Source organism: Ceratotherium simum, chromosome 29, assembly GCF_057802395.1.
Source record: "Ceratotherium simum simum isolate JZ-2026a chromosome 29, ASM5780239v1, whole genome shotgun sequence".
NCBI classification, from domain to species: Eukaryota; Metazoa; Chordata; class Mammalia; order Perissodactyla; family Rhinocerotidae; genus Ceratotherium; species Ceratotherium simum.
The window spans coordinates 37,890,017-37,912,772 of NC_141928.1; the positions used below are offsets into that span (position 1 = coordinate 37,890,017).

Sequence of the window (22,756 nt, forward strand, 5' to 3'; positions counted from 1 at the left end):
AGGTGAGGCAGGAATGCATATTCCCATTTCACAGAAGAGGAAGGTCATGTTCACAGTGAATCAGTGGAGAGGTGAGACTCAAAGCCAGGTGCTATGCCATGTTTTCTTCCAAAAGGCCATGTCTTTCCTTTTTGAAGCTTTTCCTGTCCTCAGCTGTGTGCAGGATCTGCAGACTGTCCTGCAGTGTCCCAAAGGGCCTGCACGTGCAGGGTGCTGATCGCATCAGTGGTTGGACAGACTGCTCTCAGCATCAAGTCCAAACGTCTCAACAGGGCTTTCCAGGCCCAGGGCAAGGTGGCTTCTGCTCACCTCCCCAGCCTCGTTTTTCAACCCCCCCCCCCACCACACTGTTGAATTCATCCTCACACCCAGGCCCTAGCAGAGGATGTTCCGGCTGCCTGGAACCCCCTCGCTCTGTACCCCCTTTCCACCGTGTGCATCCATTCTCCTTGGCTATCCTCTACTCATCCTACTCAGCTGAGACATCTCTTCTAGGAAGCCTTCTCAAGTTTGGATCGAAGGCAATGATCACGTCTCCCTGAATTTCCTCTCATTCAGGCTAAAGAGCCCTCGTTCCTCCTACTAGCACTTTGGTGACATGTTTGAGAAGCCAGCATGACATAGTGAAAGGAGGTGGAAGACCTGCGTTGCAGTCCCAGTTCTGCCTTTAACTTGCTGTATAACCCTGAGTAAGTCACCTTCCCTCTCTGGGCCTGTTTCCTCTTCTGTAAAATGGGAAGAACAGTTTCTGCCCTGTCCAAACCAGATGATGGACATGAGGCAAGTGTGCATTGTAAGTTTAAAAAAAAGATGATTATTAAAAAAATGCAAAACTGCCCCATCAAAGCCTTTCTGCATGTAGCCACAGGAGCCCTCTCCCCAATCAAGAATCATGTTCCTGGTGACCCAGTGAGGCCTCATGGATCTGCAGAGTAAGCCTTATGACAGCACCTTGCTATTATGTATGCAGCGCACTGCATAAGTCAGGTTCCGGAAGATGTTTCCCTCCATCTTGGCTCGGCCATAGGAGCAAACGAAGACGCCTCCCTTCCCATCCCGGAAGAGGCACTTGCGGATGAGGCAGCCCTGAATGGAGCTGGCCAGCGCCATGGCCTCCTTGTCCCTCTGTAGCTCCTGCTGCAGTGAGTTCAGCACGAGGCAGCTGGGCAGCTGAATGGATGCTCCCGGCAGTGGTGGGCCCAGAAAGGAGCCCCCCAGGACAGGCCGCGGGCCCTGCACTTGGTAGGACAGTCTGTACGTGAGCTGGTCCTCGTCCTCATCCTCACCACCGGGACTCAGTCCTCCATCGCTGCTATCTGGGGTCTGGGCCACCCTTTCCCCATCGCTACCCACCTCTGCCTCCTGTGAGCCAGTCTTGGAGCCTGGCTTTGGGGAGCTAGAGACTGGGCTGGTAGGGCTCTGACTGCCCTCAATGACAATGTCACAGGTCCTTGGGCTCCAGGCCTGGTCCCTGCTTTCCAGGTCCAGGGACATTAAAGAGTCAGAGTCCTCCGTGGGGAGCACACTGGGAGAGGACTTGATAAGCCCTAGGAGATACTTGTAGGCCCAGTTCTTGTCTGCGGACGGGTGGCCCTCAACAGTCACAGAGTTGTTTTCACTGCCCACAAATTCACAGTTTTCTAGGACACACAGGGGCACGTTGTGCAGGAAGACATGAGTGTTTTTGAAGGTGCAAAACTTCACTTGGCAGGTGCCCGGGCCGTGGACCTGAATGTGCCCATTCTCAAAGTTGCAGTTGTCAAACTGGACATGACCTGATGTTGTCTGGGGAGTGAAAGAGAGAGAGTGGATATGACAGGGATAAGATGTGTTTTGTCAGTTGGTACTCTAACTGCTCTGTAAGGGGGGTGGAGCATAGAGAGGCCATCTTTCCTGCGGACTGTGTTCCCTTCCCCACCAGGGCATGTGTCAGCTGGCCCAAGAGGAACCAGGGAGCTGCTCTGCATCAGAAGGAAGATAATTTGGAGCTGCCTGCCCTTCCCTCCTTCCAGTCCCAAAGGGAGGGGAACAAGAACGGAAATGGATAATGGCAGGAAAGTTCCAGCTCTGTCCCTTACTAAGCCTGAGTCCCAGTCACGGCACTTAATATTGTTGAGCCTCAGTCTGTTTTACAGTTTATCTGTAAAACCAGATGACACTACACATCTTAATAACAGCTGTAAAGCACGTGCCAGGCACAGAGTAAGTGCATCATAAATGACTGGTGGCATAATGATCGTTACAAACCTAAGAGATGATTTAGTTGTTATTGGTAGTAATAGTCGCCAAATCATTTTTATTGACTAGGTACATAAGCCAGGTATTGCAATCAGTTTCTAGGTAAAGTAATAGCTGTAGACTGTTCTGCCAGGAGCTACCAACACCTCAATACATGCTTTGCTTTGAACAGAACTTCTGCTCTGTGTTCCTAGAAGGAATGTGTTGGACTGACATTGCCTGTCACCCTTGGTAAAAGCCTGACCTTCCTTGACCCTCCACAGGGTGGGGCTAAGGTGCGGAAGGCCATTGTTCCTGCACAGCCTCCCCTCTCTTTGGCCTTCTCTCTGGACATGCCAGCATGGCCGTGGAGTATTCTCTGCTTCCTGTCACATGTGGCATCTCCCGGAAGCTAGCTTTCCCACCTAGCTGCTCCGCCTGTGGCTCCAGTTGGTCCGGTGGGAAGGGAAGAAGTATAAAACAATTTGGTCTCAAATCCAAGGCTCATTTTTTAATAGAGCTTTGTGAGGAATAAAGCACTATGTTGATCTCTACTGATCCCTGTGCCTATTTCTCAACTGGTGCAGAACTGAGAGGAGAGTGTGATAGGAATAATGACTAAACTCTCAATTCCAACAGAAAAGAGGTACCAAACCCACTAAGAGGAGGCCAAGGCCCGGGGTCAGGACTGGAGAGGCCATCCACCTGATGTGGACACCCACCTTAAACATGAAGGGTGAGAACCAGGCCGGCATGAAGACGAGGTTGCACAGGCGTGTGGTTGAGCAGTGCTGATCAATGCTGGCTAGCAGGGCCACTTCACCCAACTTCCCGTGGCCTACAATCTCCACAGGCACCTTCAGGATGATCTCGCCTTGCTCTTCGTACACACCTGGGAACAGCACGATTCGGTCATACAGGCTGGCCATGGCCAAGGCACTGCCCAGGCTGTCAAACTCATGGCCCGGCCCGACACTCAGGGTACGGCGTTCCCTCCTCCGGCGAAATAGGGAGAAGCAGACGGAGGACTCCAAGTCCAGGGCGTTCTTGGTCCACGTCTTGGAGGCAAGGTAATGCTGCTTGAAGGCCTCCCTCCAAGACTCAGGCTCCACATCAGGCTGGTTGGGCCAGTTGGGGTGGCGGCACTCGGTGCAGCCCAGACACAGCTGCCGCCAGCGGGTGCTGTCGAGACTGAGGATCAGTTCATACCAGGCCCTGCACACCAGGCTGCAGCGGCCCAGGTCTGGAAGGTGCAGGTAGGCTAAGATCATGCGCCACAGCTCCAGGGGGAGGCCACCTGCCTCCATGGTCACCTGGGGACAGACACGAAACAAAAGAGGCTTTTACCGACCCTTCTTAAAATATCCCCTGCCTTCCCTTGACCCCAGGGGTGAGCAAGTGAACAAGACCCAGCCAATCACAGGACTCCATCTCTCAACCAGAGTGCTTCTCCGAGATTTTTCTGCCTGGAATCAGCAGGGGAAGACTCTCTTTTCTCTTTGGTCAGATGCTTTAAGGATATGACCCCAGAATTGCTGGCAGCTACGTTCCCCACCTTGTGGAGAGAACCTTGTGGTACCCGAGCCAAGCAGAAACGAGGAGAGATGAGAGATGAAAACTAAAAAAGGGAAAAAAACAAAGTGTCTAGATCCTGGTGGTACTGATACCAGATGCCTGAAGATGTTCTGGAACCTTTAGCCTTCCTTCAGTTCTGTAAGCTGCCTCAATGGCCTTCTAATAAATTCCCTTTTTGCTTAAGCTGGTTTGATCTGGGTTTCTGTGACTTGTGACTGAAAGGGTTTGGACTAATACAGAGGGAACCCACTTTTGGCTGTCATGGCGCTAGAGCTCTGCAGCCCCGAGACTCCCAGGGAAGGGGCAGCTATTTCTTCACCCAATAGGAATGAGAACTGAGGCAGTGAGTGTCCGTCTGTCTGTCTCTCCTTGTTACCAGATCAAATAATTACCCCTGTTTCTCCATGCAAGGCAGCCTCAGGAAAGACTGCTACTGGACCAGAGGCTGTGGATTTTAGTCCTGGTTCTGCCACTGGTTATTGATGCCCTAAACATCTACTCGATGGCTGCCCAGCCATCTGCCTCCTTGCTTTTTTTCTGGAAAATATCCTTCCCCACACCAACAATTTACACATGGTTATAGAGGTAGGGCTCCTTGCAGCCATGTGTGTAGAACAACGCTACCCTAGCCCCTTGGCTACAAATGATTGGACTCTGGATGGCTCCAATTGGGCCACTGAGACCTTCTCCGGGGAAATATGAGCTGTGATTCTAGAATCAGACTGGGTTGTTCCTGAATGGAGGGGAATGAATGCCTTCTTTCCTAAGCTATAAACTCAAGAACAATTGCTGGTGACCATTTTCTCTGGGAGTGAGAGGCAGAAACAGCTAGCCTATGTTGAGAGAACAATGAATCAGAAACACAGAGAAGGGCCAGCCCCGTGGCTCAGCGGTTAAGTGCGCGCGCTCCGCTGCTGGCGGCCCGGGTTCGGATCCCGGGCGCGCACTGAGGCACCGCTTCTCCCGCCATGCTGAGGCCGCGTCCCACATACAGCAACTAGAAGGCTGTGCAACTATGACATACAACTATCTACTGGGGCTTTGGGGGAAATAAATAAATAAATAAAAATTAAAAAAAAAAAAAAAAGAATGAAGAAAAATATTAAAAAAAAAAAAAAAAAGGAAACACAGAGAAAAGCAGAGAAAAGGGCAAAAGAATAGGCCTCCCAGTTTCTCTACAGCACTCCAGGCCATGGCTCCAGTCTATTCTCAGAGCTCAGCTATATCCGTGCCTTTTGAATTCCATCAACTACCTCTGTACTCTTAGAATCAATTCTCCTTTTTGCTTTCGCTGGCTTCACTGAACTTGTGTTATTTACACCCAGTTCAAGCCCTCCCATTTATGAGTGTCAGTTTCCTCACCAAAAATCAAGGGGGTCGTGTTAGATGACCTGGAGTGACATCCAACTCTGAGACCCTATAAAGTCTCTAGACAACTAGAAACTAAAACTGGAAACAGGGCAGACTTCACAACGCCTTTAATCAAGTGTTAACCTCTCCAGGGCCTTGGTTTTCCTCTCGACTATACGAAAATGTTGATCAAACCTGTCAGCTATCTAAGCCCCAAGGCGGCAAGAAGCACAAATGTGATCATGTCTGGAAGAAATTCTGGGCTTCCTCAAGACAGGTGTGGCTTTAACTTTATAGATTAGTATTGGAGCCTGAGTCTGTAGGTTTTTCTAGAATGATCACCCAATGAGACCTTACTAAGCCCTCAGCAGCAGTGGAGGAGAGCTGGGCTCTGGACTGGTGAGCATTACAGAGAAAAGCCTGGGCTCCTGACAGCCAGACGAACGGCACTTTATTCACGGTGGTCTCTGTGACACTGTGTCTCCTGTTCCTCACCTCCTTCCTCTGCTACACCCTTCCCAGGCTTTTCAAGAGAAAAATGTTCTTCCGCCCCTTCTCAAACCATTCTGTGGCTAAGTGATGACAGTCATTCCCTTGGCTTCAACTACCACTATAAATTCATGACTACAAAATCTGAATCTCCAGCCCCAATTGTCTCTTTCAAGCTCCACACACAAATACCCAATTGCCTGTTGGGCATTTCTACTTGGATGTTCCACAGATGCTAAAAGCTCAGCATCATGTCCAAAACTGAACTTCAACTTCTACTTCAGGCCCTGACAGAATAACTGGAACTGGCTCCTCCCCCCTGCCGTGAACAACTGTACAGCTGGACAAATACATAAGGCGACTGAACACATGCGTCCAGGCACTGCCCAGCAAGCCGTGCAGGACTGTGACCCTTGAGAGAAGGGAACCACGGGAGGCGAGCGCGTGACTGCTCAGCTTACATCCTGGGGCACCCTCTTGCGTGGTGTAGGGACACGGAGCCCAAGCGGAGTGCTAGTCTCACTGAGCGGATCTGAGTTCTGTGCTGCTGAGTGGCTGGCATCTGTGAGGGAGGGTACCAGAATGAAGGGAGTGCACAGAGCGGGGCTGGAGGGGTGGGCAGTTTCTTGGCTGAAAGCTGGACTACACAGGCAAGACTTCATCAGACCTGGTAGAGATCACCTGTGTGGGGTAAATGGTGGTACTAGAGGTTCCGCAGAGTTGGGAGCCAAGGCGACTCCAGCCCAGAATATGGAGTATTCACGCTGAGACTGAGAGAAGATAGGCCATAGGAATACATTCAAAGTGGAAGAATAAATGTAAGCCAGACAGGATCAAAGGGCTCTACCAGTAACTTAACTGCCTGCTGGAATAAAACTTAACACTCTTAAAAACAAGACAACATAATCTAGACTCCCTCAACATGTCAGCCACAAGACAGTGTGGTATTGGCATAAGAAAAACAGAGTCCAGAAACAGACCCATACCGTGTATCGGTCAAGTGATTTTTGACAAATGTCGACGCAATTCAATGGGTAAAGAAAAGCCTTTTCATCAAATGGTGCTGGAGAAACTTGATATCCATATGAAAAAAACGAATTTTTGACCCATACTTCATACCATACACAAAAATTAACTCAAGATTGATTATAGACCTAAGCATAAAAACTAAATCTATAGAGCTTCTAGAAGAAAACATAGGAAAATATATTTGCAACCTCAGGGTAGGCAAAGATTTCTGAGAACAGAAAAGGCACTAATCATAAAACAAAAAAGCTAATAAATAGGTCTCAAAATTAAAATTTTCTGTTCATCAAAGGACATCATTAAGCAAATGAATAGAGAAGTGATAGAATGGGAGAAAATATTTGCAATGCATATATAGGACTAAGGGTTTTTATCCAGAATATATTAAGATGTCTAACAACTCAATAATAAAAAAATCCAACAAAAAATAGGCAAAGATTTGCACAGAAACGTCACAGAAGAAAAATGAATGCCAATAAGTTCATGAAGAGATGCTCAACATCATTAGTATTTATTATTACTCAATTTGTATTAAAACCATAATGTGATGTGTATGCTTCACACACACTAAAATGGCTAAAATTAAAAACACAAAAAGCATCAAAGCAGCAAAGGTGTGAAGCAACCAGAACTCTCGTACATTGCTGGAAGGAGGATAAAATACTAGAATCACTTCAGAAAACTGTCTGGCATTTTCCCCTTCAGTTAAACACACACCTATCCTATAACCCAAGAATTCTCCTAGATATTCATGCAAGGCAAATGAAAATGTACATCTACAAAAACACTTACATAAGAATATTTACAGTGGCTTTATTCACAATAGTAAAACAAACAAAAAACTGGAAACAATCCAAATGTCCATCCACAGAAGATGGGATAAACAAATTGTAGTGTATTAATACAACGGACTACTATTCAGCAATAAAAAGGGATGAACTGCCGATACATGCAATAGCATGGATGAATCGCAAAAATATGTTAAGCAAAAGAAACCAGTCCAAAAGACTACATATTGTATGATTCCATTTAGTTCAAAAACAGACAAAATAATCCATGGTGCTAAAAACCAGAACAGTGCTGGCCAACGGGGTGAGGATTGACTTGAAGGGGTCACGAGGAAACTTCGGGAGTGAAGAGAAATGTTTTCTGTCTTCACTGGTATGTCAGTTACATGGATGCGTACATCTGAAAAAACTCACCGGATTATATGCTTCCATTCTGTGCATTTTATTGTATGCAAACTTTATCTCAGTTTAAAAAATAGTCTACATTATCATCTCTCTCCACCCCTGCTCTACCACCTGTATTCCATGTCCTGGTTAATGGCACCATCATCCTCCACTAGCTGCCCAGTCAGTAAGGAGCAAAACCTTGATTTTTCTCCCTCCTTCCTTCCCTCTCTCTCCCAGATAGTCTCTCAAATCCTATGTTTCTGCCTCCTTAAGTACGCTCAAATTAGTCCTTTCCTCTCTGTCGCTGTGTTATTTCTGGCCTCACCATCTTTAGTTTGGATTACTTCACTAGATTCTTAACTGGTCTCCCTGGAACCAGTCCTGCCTCCACCCAATCCATCTGACATACAGCTGCCAGGGGAATCTTTCTAAAATATAAATCTGGTCATGCCACTTGTCAGCTTGAAATTCCTCAGTGGCTCCCCATGGCTTCCAGGATAGAGCCCAGTACAGCAGACAGGCCATGAGCGTGCCCACTTCTCTAGGCTCATCTCTGATGTTCGTCCCACTTACCCTCATTTTCCCAATAATACCTCTTTCAGAGGGCCTTTCCTCATCCTCTCTCCTCAAATATTAAGCACCTCTTCTGGCCTCTAGCAGCACCCTGAGAACAGCTCTGTCACAACCTTTCTAAATGTACAACAAAACAGAGTACACAGGGGCTGGCCCCGTGGTGTAGCGGTTAAGTGCACGCGCTCTGCTGCTGGTGGCCCAGGTTCGGATCCCGGGCGCGCACCAACACACCGCTTGTCAGGCCATGCTGTGGCGGCGTCCCATATAAAGTGGAGGAAGATAGGCACAGATGTTAGCTCAGGGCCAGTCTTTCTTAGCAAAAAAGAGGATTGGCATGAATGTTAGCTCATGGCTGATCCTCCTCACACACACACACTAAATAAATAAATAAATATTAATAAAAAAAAAAAACCCAGAGTACACAAAGCAAATGTACAGATTAGTGAATCATTTGACAAAGCAAGCATCCTGTTAACCGCCACCTAGATCAAAAGACAGAATTTTGCCAGCCACTCTAGAAGCCTTTCCATGTGCCCCATCCCAATTCTCCCCCCAAAAGTAAACATATTCCTGATTCTGTAATCACTGCCTTAGGTTTCTTTGTGGCTTTGTCACCTAAGTATGCATCCTTAGATACTCTAGTTTTAGTTTTGTCCTTAGGTTTTTAGCTTGATATGTGTTTGATTCTCATTCTATCTACAGGTTCCCCTTCCAACTCCTCCTTTTCTTTATAACTTATCTGTTGGAGAACCTGAACCATGTGACCACAGTTTCTCAGTCTGAATTTTGCTGACTGCATGCATTCTCATGGGAGTTCAACTTGTTGCCCTGTCATCTGTATTGCCTGCATATTGGCACCTGGATCTAGAGGCTTGACTGGACTCAGGTCCAATCCCTTTAGCAAGGCTACAAGTGGTATTGTGTGTTTTTATCAGATGTCCACAAGTCTGGTTGTCTCTTTTTTGATGTTAGCGTCCACAGATGCCCAGTGCCTAGATCCATCACTTCACTGGAGGTAACAAAACGGTGATTCTCGAACTGCAACATTTGGTTTTGATTTATCTGCTGAACATCTCTTCATCTACCATTTGACTACCCAGTACACTTAAGAAAGGCCAACTTGACTCTTTCCTTTTATTTCCCAGGTTTCAAGATAATGAATTGGTTCCCTCTTATTCTTTGAAGGTAACCAATTTGTTTTTTGTGTGTGTGTGCTTTTAAACTATTATTATGAACTCATGGATTTAAACATATTTTACAGGTTTCAAGTCTTTGAAATTGCTCTTCTTACTAAAGCTCAAATTGAACCATCTTTGGCCTCAATTCTTTTGACACGACCTCAGTAATCTTTGATAGCTTCCTTGCTATGTTGTATGTCAAGGTGTTCCTGGCTCATTTTTTACATTTCCTGCCCAGGCATGGTATCAGACATTTCTCTAAGAATTTTTTTTTTTTTTTGAGGAAGATTAGCCCTGAGCTAACATCCGTTGCCAATCCTCTTCTTTTTTTGCTGAGGAAGATTGGTCCTGGGCAACATTCGTGCCCATCTTCCTCTACTTTACATGGGACGCCGCCACAGCACGGCTTGAAAAGCGGTGTGTTGGTCCGCGCCTGGGATCCGAACCTGCAAACCCTGGGCCGCCAAAGTGGAGTGCGCAAACTTAACCGCTACACCACTGGGCCGGCCCCTAAGAATTTTTTTTGAATGAAATTTTTATTGAGATAATTGAAGATGATTATAGGTCTGTATGCAGTTGTAAGAAATAACACACAGAGATCTCATACATTTTGCCCAGCTTCCCCCAGGGGTAACATTCTGCAAAATAGTATAGTATTTTATCTAGTTTTTTTAATCTAGTATAAGAAATCTAGATATCTATTATATCTAGTATAACATCACGACCAGCATGGTGACACTGATATAATCCACAACCTTGTTTAGCTCTCCCCAGTTTTATCTGTACTCATTTGTCTGCGTCTGTGTCTGTATTGCATTCTACACAATTTTATCACCTGGGGAGGTTCATGTATCCACTATCATAGTGAAGACACTGAACGGTTCCAACACCACAAGGATCCCTCATGATATTCTTTTATAACCACACCTACCACCCTGCTGACTCCTCTTGCCTCTCCCTAACCCCCGACAACCATTAATCTGCCCTCTACTCCTAAAATCATGTCACTTCAAAAATGTCATATACATGGAATCATACAGTGCATAACCTTTTGGGACTGGCTTTTTTTCAGTCTGCTTAATTCCCTGGAGATTCATCCAAGTTGTGTGTATCACTAGTTCATTCCTTTATAATGCTGAGTAGCATTCCATGGTATGGATGTGCCATAGTGTGCATCTGCAGAATTTTGACAAATGCATTCACACGTCATCCAAACCCCTATCAAAAAATAGACTACTACTGTCATCCCAGAAAGTTCCCTCATAACTTTTCTCAGTCAGTTCCTACCCCAATCCCAGGAGGCAATCACTGTTGTGATTTTTCTACCATAGATAGTTTTGTCTTTTCTAGAATTTCATATAAATGGAGTATGTATTCTTTTGTGTAAGGCTTCTTTCACTCAGCATAACATTTTTGAGATTCATCCATTTTGTTGCATGTATCAGTAGTTCATCTCTTTTCATTGCTAAGTAGTATTTCATTATGTAATGTATTAATATATCACAGTTTTTAAAAAATCGATTCTCTTATTGAAGAAAACAACTGTTCCCAGTTTGAGGCTATCATGAATAATGCTGCTGTGAATATTCTCATACAAGTGATTTGTGAACATATGTCTTAATTTCTTTTCAGTAAATACCTACAAATAGAATTGCTGGGTTCTTTTTTTTTTTTTTTTTTAAAGATTTTATTTATTTTATTTTTCCCCCCAAAGCCCCAGTGGATAGTTGTATGTCGTAGCTGCACATCCTTCTAGTTGCTGTATGCGGGACTCGGCCTCAGGATGAACGGAGAAGTGGTGCCTCGATGCGCACCCGGGATCCGAACCCGGGCCACCAGCATCGCAGCGCGCGCACTTAACCACCAAGCCACAGGGCCGGCCCTGCTGGGTTCTTTTTCCAAAGAAGTTGCACCATTTTACACTCTCACCAAGAATGTATAAAAACACCGTTACTCCACAACTTGACTAATATTTATTGTTGTTGGTATTCTTAATTTTATCATTCTGGTGGGTAGCTAATGGTATCTTATTTTGGTTTTAATTTGTATTTCCTTCATAACTAATGATGTTGAGCACTTTTTCACGTGATTATTGGCCATTCATATATCTCCTTTTGAACTGTCTGTTCAAATCTTCTATTTATTTATGTTTGTTTATTTTGGTGAGGAAGATTTGCTCTGAGCTAACATCTGTTGCCAATCTTCTTCTTTTTTTCTTTTTTTGCTTGAGGAAGATTAGCCCTGAGCTAACATCTGTGCCAATCTTCCTCCGTTTTGTATGTGGGTCGCCCCCACAGCATGGCTTGACAAGTGGTGTAGGTCCGTGTTTAGGATCTGAACCTGCGAACCAGGGCTGCTGAAGCAGAGTGCGCCAGACTTAACCACTACGGCACCAGGCTGGCCCAGGTTGTCTTTTTCTTATGGGATTATAGGACTTCTTTATATACCTTTTGCTGATATATGTTCTATGAATATCTTCTCCCAGTCTGTAGCTTGTCTTTTCATTTTCTTAATGGTGTCTTTTGATGAGAAATTTTTAATTTTGAAGAAGCTTAACTTACCTTTTTTTTTTTATGATTATTGGTTTCTTTTTTCTTTTTCTTTTTTTGTGAGGAAGATCAGCCCTGAGCTAACATCTGATGCCAATCCTTTTTTTTTTTTTTTTGCTGAGGAAGATTGGCCCTGAGCTAACATCTGTGCCCATCTTCCTCTACTTTATATGGGACGCTGCCACAGAATGGCTTGACAAGCGATGCGTTGGTGTGTACCCGGGATCCAAATCCAGGAACCCCGGGCAGCCGCAGCAGACTGTGTGCACTTAACCACTTGCGCCACTGGGCCGGCCCCTGATTATTGGTTTCTTTTACCTGACTGAGGACCCTTGGCTGGCTAATCCCCAGTCATGAAGATATTCTCCTATATTTTCTTCTAAAACCTTTGTGGTTTGAACTTTTACCTTTTGATCTAGGACCCATCCTGAATTAATTTTTGTTATGGCATGGGGTAGTGGTTGAAGTTAAATTTTTTACATGAATATCCTGTTATTTCAGCACCGTTTGTTGAGAAGGCTGTCCTTTCTCCATTGAATTGCTTTTGTACTTTTGTCACAAATCAGTTGAACTTATTTTTGTCCTGGTTTCTGTTAATGGAAGTAGTATTTCCACAATCTGCGTATTAGAAATGCTTATTTCTACTAGGTTTGGTCATTCTTTCTAAGCCTTTTCAGTGGGCTCGTGTCTCCTCCACTAGACGGTGGGTTTCTTTCGGGGTAGGGACTGGATACTTTGATCTCTGAAGACTCAGTACCTGGCGCTGACCCCCTTCTCTACTCCAACTACTCAGAACAACAGGAAAGACAAGCAAATCATTCTAAGCCACAGCGTACCTAGATTATTCCCATACCAGGTCCACTTGTCCCAGGTGCTATGAGAGTGGATTCTGCTTTTTCCCAGGCTCTGGGTTCTTTCAGGAAATGATGCCAATAAGCAAACTAGAAGAGGTAACCATAGGATTATTACCCACAGCTGACCTGACCAGAGTCCTTGGGAGAAGAAACAGGTCGGCAGTACTGCTGATTAAGTTAACCTGATTAAGCTTAAGTTAACCCTTTTATATTTAACTCTCACATAACTCATTCTTTCCTCACAACTGCGTATCTTTGCACTCCACATCCCTCCCAAACTTCTCCCAGACTTCTCACGGCTCTGCCTCTAATTACTCTTTTCCTAATTTGAATGTTGCTTTTCTCATTACAGCGTTATTTGCATGAGGCAAGCACTCTGATGCCAGGGCCACTCTGAATGAGATAGAGGCAGTTCAGTCTCAGGCCCTCTCCTCCAACTGTGTTCTTGGCTCACCTCTCTTATGAGGTAATAAAAAATGTTATTTTGCTGTGTCTCCATAAGGTTTTGGTGACCTGGACACAGTTCTCTGATTTCAGTGACTTCATATATCACATTTCTTCTGGCTAGCCCTGAGCCTTCACACAGTCCCTTTCTGCTAACTAGCTCAGATACAGTCTCCTTCTCCCACATAATCGATGCCCCCTCTGATCATCCTCTGTGCCACATAGTTTACATTGATCTTTCTAAACTTCTCATCTCCCTATTACGAGGAGCTCACTTACAATGCTTTTCTAGCTGTCCTCGCTTGACTTCTTTTTTCCTTATTATTTTGCTACTTCAATTTAAAACCACCAGAACACTGTTATCCCCATTTTAACAAGTTCCTATATGGGGGTATGCAAACTATCAACCTCCTGCACATTTCTTCCCAGAGGGCGATGTCCTCTGAACCGGGGCCAATTGCTGCATGTGGACGAGTATCTTCTCACCACTATCAAGAGCCTTGACCCACCTCTCAGAGTCTTTGTTCTCCTCGTTCCCACCTCCCACCTTGCCATTTATTAGCTTCTCTGATTATAACCATACACTGTTCTTCCAGGGAGCACCGTATACTGTATACTGCCCGACATGCCTTATCCATGATGGTCTGTCCTTCTATAAAGGACAGCTCTGACAGGGGTACAGGAGAGAATCAGCTAACCCTAAAGGAACCTAATCTACACAGCCTTCCAGGTGAGAGGCTTCCATGTGGCCATTTGCAGGTCTACCCAGCGGGGTTCTCTCTGGGACCTACTGCTAATGGTCACTATTCCAATTATCAGGAGGATGTAAGAGACCCAAATCACAACTACCCAAGTTACAACCACCAACCCTGGTAACTGCATCTTGCCTCACTGCTGACTTGAACCCTGTTCACTATATAACAGTGTACAACCCAGACAACCTTCCGTGTGCCCCTGTGACATCCCACAGGACCCAGCACTGCCAATTTCTGTCCCAGATGAGTTTCCCACAGTTACCATAGCAGCCCATCAATAAGGAATACACTGGGCCGCCACAAATGAGTTATAGAGAATACAGCAAGAACCAAACACACCATCTCACACCTAGCACAAAGTACGTGCTTCATAACAGCGTTTTTAAGTAAATGAATAAGTAGAGGTGAATTGCCATCATGCTCCCATCCCAATTTTTAGGTGAATAATTAGTTTTTGCAAACTTATGTAAATTTACTATACAAACAGCTTCAAGGACGCTTCCTCTCCACACAGGAGATTGCTACATCTATATAGAAATTTCTACATAGAAATTCTTCAGTTCCACTGCAAATAAAAAGTTAAAGAATAAAAATCCTTTTTATTCCTCAGTTCATTTGTTTTGCAAACATAGCCCTTACGAAGTGTGGGGGATAGCAGCATGAGAAAAAGGTGATAGGAAATGGACACAGTTACTAACAACCTGGGATAGAAAGAATTAAGCACTACTGCCACTTACAGAGGTCAAGAGGAAAATCTTTAAACCAGACTTGGTGGGACCTCCTATAACGATGATTTTTAAAACATGGCGCTTGATTATCTACCTCAGAATCACCTAGGGCCTGTTCCGAGCTCCACTTCAGATCTCCAGAATCAGCATCTCTGGAGTGGAACCAATTATCTGCATTTTTACCAAGCTCCCCGGTGATTGTGATGAAAAGGGCCTCCACTCCGCACTTTGATGCAGCATCCTCGACAAATGGCTCCCCTCAGCTTCAACCCTTTCAGTGATGTGGCTCTCCCTGTATCACACAAAGACTAATAATCTCAAAATCAGAAGACTTAGGATCAAGTTGGATGTGACCTTGAGTAGGTCACTTAACCTCCCTGGGCCTCAGTTTCCTCATACAGTTATGCACCGCATAATGACGTTTCAGTCAACTACAGACTGCATATATTATGGTCCCATAAGATTAGTACCATAGGGCCTAGGTGTGTAGTAGGCTGTACCATCTAGATTTGTGTAAGTACACTCTACGATGTTCACATAATGATCAAATCGCCTAACGACGCATTTCTTAGAATATATCCTTGTTGTTAAGTGACGCATGACTGTCTACAAATTGGGGATCTTGATACCACCCCAAAGGATTGCTGTGACGATGAAAAGATCTAATGCACGTTGTGTTGGTAATGAGTGCTCTTCACCAACTATTCTAGTTCCCCTCCTTCTGGGCACATGACAGCAATACACTCTCTGGCCCCTCCTGTGGTTGGGTGGCTACATGACTAGTACTAGTCAATGTGTTTTGAGTAGAAGAGATGTGTGCTGCTTCTCAGTTGGAGCACTTAACCATCTGTGCAAGATCATCCAGAGCTCTCTTTTCTCTCTGGCACAGCACAGGCAACATTTGAGATGATGGCTACTCTGGTAGCCTGGGTCCTTGAGTAATTAGGATAAGCAGAGTCCCCCTGCTGACCCAAAATGGACACACATCATGCATGAAACATATCCTTTGTTTTGGGTTAAGGCACTAAGAATTTGGGGGACTCTTTGTTACTACAGCATAGCCTAGCCATTCCTGACTGATGGAGCATGTCAAACTCTAAAGGGCACTATTCTGAAGCTCCTCTGCACCTTGAGATGGCTAGTCTGCAGTGACTTGAGTATCTTCCCCAGTACTGAGCCAAAATCTAGCTCTTAGTTATTTCCCCAGTTGGTCTCGGTTCTGTCCCCCAGGATGCACTGGAGTTTGGCTCTCTTATAGTTGTATGTTTGATACAGGGCTTGAGTGCCAAACTCAGAAACTTGTACTCTGTCCACTGTAGGTTCCTCAGGAGGGGAGTGGCCTGATCAGAGCTATATTTTAAGGAGATCCATCCAGGAGAGGTATGTTGGAAGGAACAGCAAGGGCAGAAACTCACAACTTTGCAAATATTAAATGACAGTTTCTTTCCCTCAGGAGGATGATGTGAGGGTCTCCGGGGGATTTGGGGCAAAGGCACCTGACACAGAAACTACTGGGGCTTCCGTTTCCTTTGGGTTGCAAGAAGCCTACCCCACAGTGGGAAGCAGAGGGTCTTGTAGCTGGCCTCTCAGGGAAAGGAGGATTCCCTAGCAGGGGATTTTCCATCCTTCAAGCACCTGCCTTCCTCCCCGTCCCAGACTCAAGGCAACACCCCAGGGCTGAATCTAGAATGAGGCTGACAGTCCCACCTCAGGTGAGGATTTCCTTTTATTCGAATGTCACATTCCCTGTTGTTCTATTTGGCTTTATTTACTGTATCTGTAAACGAATCCATGGGGATCCATGCAGCAACAGGGAATTCTATAACCAGGTAACAGTTTAAAAAAATGTATTCAAGTTTGGCCCTACCTTTTTGCCACTGGGGCCTCGGAGCTATGGAATTAAAAGTACCAAACATCTCCTGGGGCCTGTGCACCTGGAGTGTGAGGCCTGTGAAGGACTGGAGAAACAACAGTGGGAACTTGTGTGGGATGGGAGGGAGCAGGCCCTGTGATAGGCCTCAGCTGTCCCTTCTTCATGGGTTCCCAAGAGCATGAGAACTCAGAGTTTCTGTGTGGCACCCTCCTAACTGCCCACTGGAGGTAGCCACATGCCTCTGGGCTACCTGGTGTCCCCAGCCTCAGTAGGCGAGGTGGAGGCCACTCTCTTGGAAGATGAGTCCCACAAGACTTGGCTCTCAACATGCAGGCCTTACTGCTTCCCAGCCCCGTGACTTGAGGCAAATCCTGTAACCTCTCTGAGCCTACTTCCTCATCTGTAAACAGGCTAATGATGGCTATCCTGCTACACTTCATGATGATTTTGAGAATTTCCAAAGAAAAAAATCATTTAGTCAACAAATAGTCGTTGATTGTCTACTGTTGTGCTAGGCACTGCTCCAAGTACTGACAAGCAGTAAATGAGACACAGTCCCTATCTTCAGAGACAGACAATATATTTTAAAAATAATAACATAGAGGCCGGCCCAGTGGCGTAGTGGTTAAGTTCACGTGCTCTGTTTCTGCGGCCTGGGGTTCACAGGTTTGGGTCCTGGGCACGCACCGACACACAGCTTGTCAGGCCATGCTGCAGTGGTGTCCCACATAAAACAGAGGAAGATGGGTGCGGATATTAGCTCAGGGCTAATCTCCCTCAGCAAAAAGAGGAGGATTGGCAATGGATGTTAGCTCAGGGCCGATCTTCCTCACCAAAAATAAATAACTAACTAAAAATAATATCATAAATGCTATGAAGAGAAACAAAGCAGACTAAGGGGTGTGCGTGAGTTTGCCTGCGTGCATGCGCACGTGTGCTATTTCAGATAGGGTTGATTAAGGGAGGTCTCTGAGGAAGTGACATCTGAACAGAGACCTGAGTGACATTTAAGCCATGGGATGGGATGAGATCACCAGAGAGAGAGTGAAGAGAGAGAAGTCTGATGACCAAGTCCTCGCCAGCCTAGCATCTAAAGGGCAGGAAATGGAGAAGGACTCAGCAAAGGAGAAACTGGGAGTGGACACCTTTAGAAAACTGGACAGAGCTGCAGTCAGAGTCAGGCCCTGGAAGTAAAGCTTTGCCTTGTGTTGCTGTCTAGACCCCCACTGCTCCTGAGGGGTGGGTTCTATGGGCCAGCAGTTTGCTGAGCACGATGATGGGTAGGGAAGTTGCAGTCAGTAATAAAATCTCTCCAGACATCTTCTAGCTCACTGATGCTTCTGTGCGAGTGGGTTTGTGGGCGAAGGGGCCGTGAGGAAGTCCTGAGTTACACCATAGGGACTCCCCTGTGAAAGTGAGATAGCACATGCACGTGTAGAGCGGCCAGGTGACACAGGGCCTGAACACCTACTCTGGGGAAATTCACTGTGACGAATGAGACACATTCTCTGCCCTCAGGAGCTTACTATGGTATACACAATATGCTTTTCTTTATTTATTGTCTGTTTCCCCAGAGTAAAATGTAAGCTCCTTAAGGGCAGAAACTTTGTATCATTGCTTTGTATTGTGCCTGACTTACCACCTGGTCCATAATAGGTGCCCCAAAAACATTTACTGAATGAATCACCATCGTCATTATCTAGTATATCAGAATAGCTGAGAGCATCCAAACCATTAGCTACGGAATCCCTACTGTGACACAGATCCCTATGGAATAAAAAAAGAAATAAAACCCAAGTATGTCGTAAACACTTGCTGTGTGTAAGATCACGTGGTAAGCACCGTGAGGGAGTCAGGAATAAGATAAAGACTTCACCCTCAAGTCCGCTAGGATACAAAGATATCTCTACCAAAAAAGCCCCCAAGACCACAGTACAAGGGAAAAAGTGCTCAGTGCCATAAAAGAGGGAAAGCCTTGTTTAAAGAATAAAAATGTGACCTTTAGCTCGGGGAATCAGCCAATAATAAAAGGCAACAAAACCAGCAGCAGCTACCATTTACTAAGCCTGACTATCTGAAGGGCACAATATTAAGCAATTTTCATACATTATTTCATTGTATTCTCTCAACATCTCTCTAAAGCCTTACAACTCACAATGTTGTTCCCAGGACCTAGGAGCTGGTTAGAAATGCCAACTCATGGGCACCATCCTGTACCTACTGGATCAGAACCGGCATTTTAACAAGATCACCAGGAACTCGTGTGCTCTGCATGTTTGACAAGCGCTGATTTAAAAGTATTACTGTCTTCATTTTACAGCTGAAGAAACGAAACCGGAAAGAACTTATGTGACAAATGACTTACCCCAAATCATTCTGCTACCAGAAATCATTCTGCTATCAGAGGCCAGGCCTGATCCCAAAGACTGGGTTTGTAACCATTAAGCCAAGCTTCACGGAAGAGCTGGCATCTGAGCTGGACTCTGAGACATGCGTAGGACTGGGGCATCCAGAGGATGCAGGGAAGGGGACTGTAGGCAGAGGCGTGTCAGCAAAGCTCCGGGGGAGGGAACCTCCAACCCCCCAGCTGGGCTGAGGACATGGGAAGAAGCTTGGTCTGGCCACAGCTCCGGGAGCCTGAAGGGGTCAGGGAGAAAGGCCAGCTGGATCAGCTCACACAACATTGCGTTCATGTGGGGGGCACAAAAGGCCCTGCCCCACACTGAGAGGACTCACATAAAATGCACCCGATGGGCTTCTAATCTGCCTCTCCATCACTACATAATTTTGAGGGCAGAGGACTTAACTTAATGATCCATGTTTGTATAATTTAAAAAATGCACTTACTTCCCACCTAGGGGAGGCCATATCAGTATCAAAGTGGCGGGAATGTTACTTTTAATAAAATAGGGGAAATAAAGGATCTAGAACAGCTTAGAACTCTATTTAGTATTGACAAAAGAAAAAAAAATTTTCACATAATGCCCCACATTATGAGGCATACTAAACACCAGTGTAAATAACTACAAAGTGTACTAAATGAGCAACTGCAATGGCTTAATGATTTTAGATGTTTCTTCAAATCAAAGTGAATTTCCCTTGAGTTTTGTGGATTTTAGTTTGAAAGTGCACAGAGGGGCCGGCCCCATGGCTTAGCGGTTAAGTGCGCGTGCTCCGCTACTGGTGGCCTGGGTTCGGATCCAGGGCGCGCACCGACGCACCGCTTCTCCAGCTATGCTGAGGCCACGTCCCACATACAGCAACTAGAAGGACGTGCAACTATGACATACAACTATCTACTGGGGCTTTGGGGAAAAAAAAAAAAAGGAGGAGGATTGGCAGTAGATGTTAGCTCAGGGCCGGTCTTCCTCAGCAAAAACAGGAGGATTGGCATGGATGTTAGCTCAGGGCTGATCTTCCTCACAAAAAAAAAAAAAAAGTGCACAGAGAGCAAAATATTGTAAACCATGAAAGAGCCCTGTACACATATCTACACCTACACACATACACACTATTGGGAACAAGACAAAACAAAACTTTGAGGATGACAAAAATCTCAGCTGGGCTTTTCAGCATTTCCTCAAACCTCAGCTCTTCTCAGCCTGAGAAATAACCAAGCTGTTCTTATTGTCAGCCTTGAAATTTGATGACATAGACCAGAACGCTGTGTTCAGATGCATGTGTGGTGTTTTCTGAGTGTGGTTGGGAGCACAGGGCCCTTTATCCTTCCCTCAAGGCATTGCCCATTCCCTGTGGGTCACCTAGGAGAGCGCACTGGGACTAGGTTTTAGTCCTGGTTCTAATTCACTGGGTGATCTTGATGGGGCAGGGAGAGGTGTGTTGAGGGCTTACTGAAGACCAGGTGCTTTGTATATGTCATCTCAATGAGCACTTACAATGACCCGAGAGGTAGTAGTCTCCTTATCCCCAATCCCAGGAACAAACTGTTACTCCGTTTTTTATTTAGTTAGCAAGCAGCACAGCTGTGGCTCCTAACCTAGACCGAGTCCAAAGCGCCTGCTCTTTTCCCCACAACAGCGTGCCTCCTAGTTCCCTTCCTGAAGTTCTGGGGTCTCTAACTTCAAATGATGGTAGAGGACCTTCTAACCTCACGATTGCAGACACATAAACTCACAGATCATGAACTAAGAATGAATTTAATCCTGCAATTATCATGCATTAGAGTATCACACAGTGTCTGAGGTGGATGTGACAAAGCAAAACTCTGTTAGGAAGCCTGGCCCAAAGATCAGGACCTCCAGCCAGAATTGGTGAAAACAAGGCCCCTCCCCCCGGGGGCGGACCTCTGACCAGCAGGGGGCAGTGCAGCAGCCACAAGGAATAAACACAGACCTTCAGCAGATCCCACCCAACCCAGACATTTTGGCTGTCTCCCTCCCACCTCCCCCCAGGCAGCATGTCTGCGGAGGGAACGATGTGACCAGTGTCTCTTCCCTACTACCTCCTGCCTCCCATTGGGCCACATACTGCTTCCCAGCCATTTCTCTTTAATCACTCTCAGCTTGAGGCGATTCCACACCAAGCGATCGTTACTTTATACCTGAAATTACACATTCAATGGAGTCAGACCATCCTCTGTCTCAGCTTCCTCATCTACAAAAGTGGGGATAACAATACCTTAGGGAGTAGTTGTGCGGATAACATGAGAGAATGGGTGGAAATCATTTAATATTGTGCCTGACACATAGTAAACATACAATAAATGGTGATGAATTCCCTCTCTCCCATGACGCTTTCCTTTCTCTAAATTCCTTTCTCTTTCTTTCTCTGTATTGCATTTAAACCAACCCTCCAACATCCTAGGAAAAAAATAATTAATTACAGCCAACAGATTAAGTTAGGGTTTTCTGTAGTGAGGGAGGGAAACAAGGAGACTGTAGAGGGAGTGAAGCTGAGTGTCTGCCTCCCCGGCCTACAATGCAGACACTCACACCGGGCCAAGCAGAGGCTGTAGAGGATTCTTGATTGTAACTGAGCCAACAAGGTTTATAGCTGCCGACCATCCGATGGCAAAGAATGAGTTTTCTTTTCAGAACAGTATGATCGGAACAGCACTGGCAGCAACAGAAATTCACCCATGTAGGCACTGCCCCCAAGTTCTGTTCTAGTGAGTCTTTTGAATACAAGTGCAAATAAGGGAGGGCTTTTCATAAGGGTACATGGGGACTATTAAGGACAAGGGATTTTATGGAAATCCAAGAATAGGACCACAGTAGGGCTAGGTCTCCCAGAGTCCAGAATGAAAAGTCTGGACCACAGCAGCCCCAAGGCCCTCAGCAGCTGGAGTCTGTGAGTCTTCACTCATCACATGACTCAGCCCCTCCAGGGGTCTGCTCCTTTCTCCTCTTACCTGCGGTCTACACAAACTCTTCTCTGCCTCGTTGCTTTGCTTCCTCATAATTTCAGCTAGCCAGGACTCCTCAAAGGCCTGACTCTACCTCATGGCTTCTCTCTCTATACCATTTCGGCTTCAATTTCTGTAGCTAAGTGTTCTTCTGCAGTTCCCAGTTCAAATTTCTAGGAGAGAACATGCATCTTTTTTCTACTAGGTCATATCACAGGTCCCTGGTGAGCCTATGAATTGGCTGTTCTTGGGTCTGATGTCCATCTCTGGTCCAGTAAGTTTGACTAGGGGCTAGGGATAGAGCAAGATTTTATGGAAGAAAACGTGGCTGCCTGGGGCTGCCCCTACATGAACAGGAGCTGTGGATGCAGAAGTTTCTCTCAGAAAGGGCTGTGGGAACAGCAAGCACCGCAGCTGACACGTTGAATACGTCTCCACATACGAGAGGGCCCCACACCAGCTCTCCCTCACCTCTGCTGTGGACCAAGGCATCCTCAGCCAACAATGCCGAAGTGCCCAGTGGTTAGTGGGCAGAGGAACTGTTTGACCAGACTCTTCCTTCCCTGTCAGTGGGCTCCTGAACAGGTGATGTCCTCCCTCTTTTT

The 22,756-nt window shown here is 45.9% G+C and overlaps 1 protein-coding gene across 2 annotated transcripts in view; it reads right to left on the minus strand.

Annotated features, from left to right (window-relative positions):
- FBXO10 (F-box protein 10) overlaps positions 1-22,756 on the minus strand; it is a 54,428-nt gene that overhangs the window by 23,775 nt on the left and 7,897 nt on the right. For both annotated transcript variants that reach the window (XM_087419467.1, XM_004423223.3), the window contains exons 2-3: positions 2,940-3,530; positions 952-1,785 (exon numbers count right to left, since the gene is read on the minus strand). In XM_087419467.1, coding sequence (XP_087275593.1) covers positions 952-1,785; positions 2,940-3,524 — 1,419 coding nt within the window. In that variant the 5' untranslated portion in view covers positions 3,525-3,530. The remainder of the gene's footprint in view (positions 1-951; positions 1,786-2,939; positions 3,531-22,756) is intronic.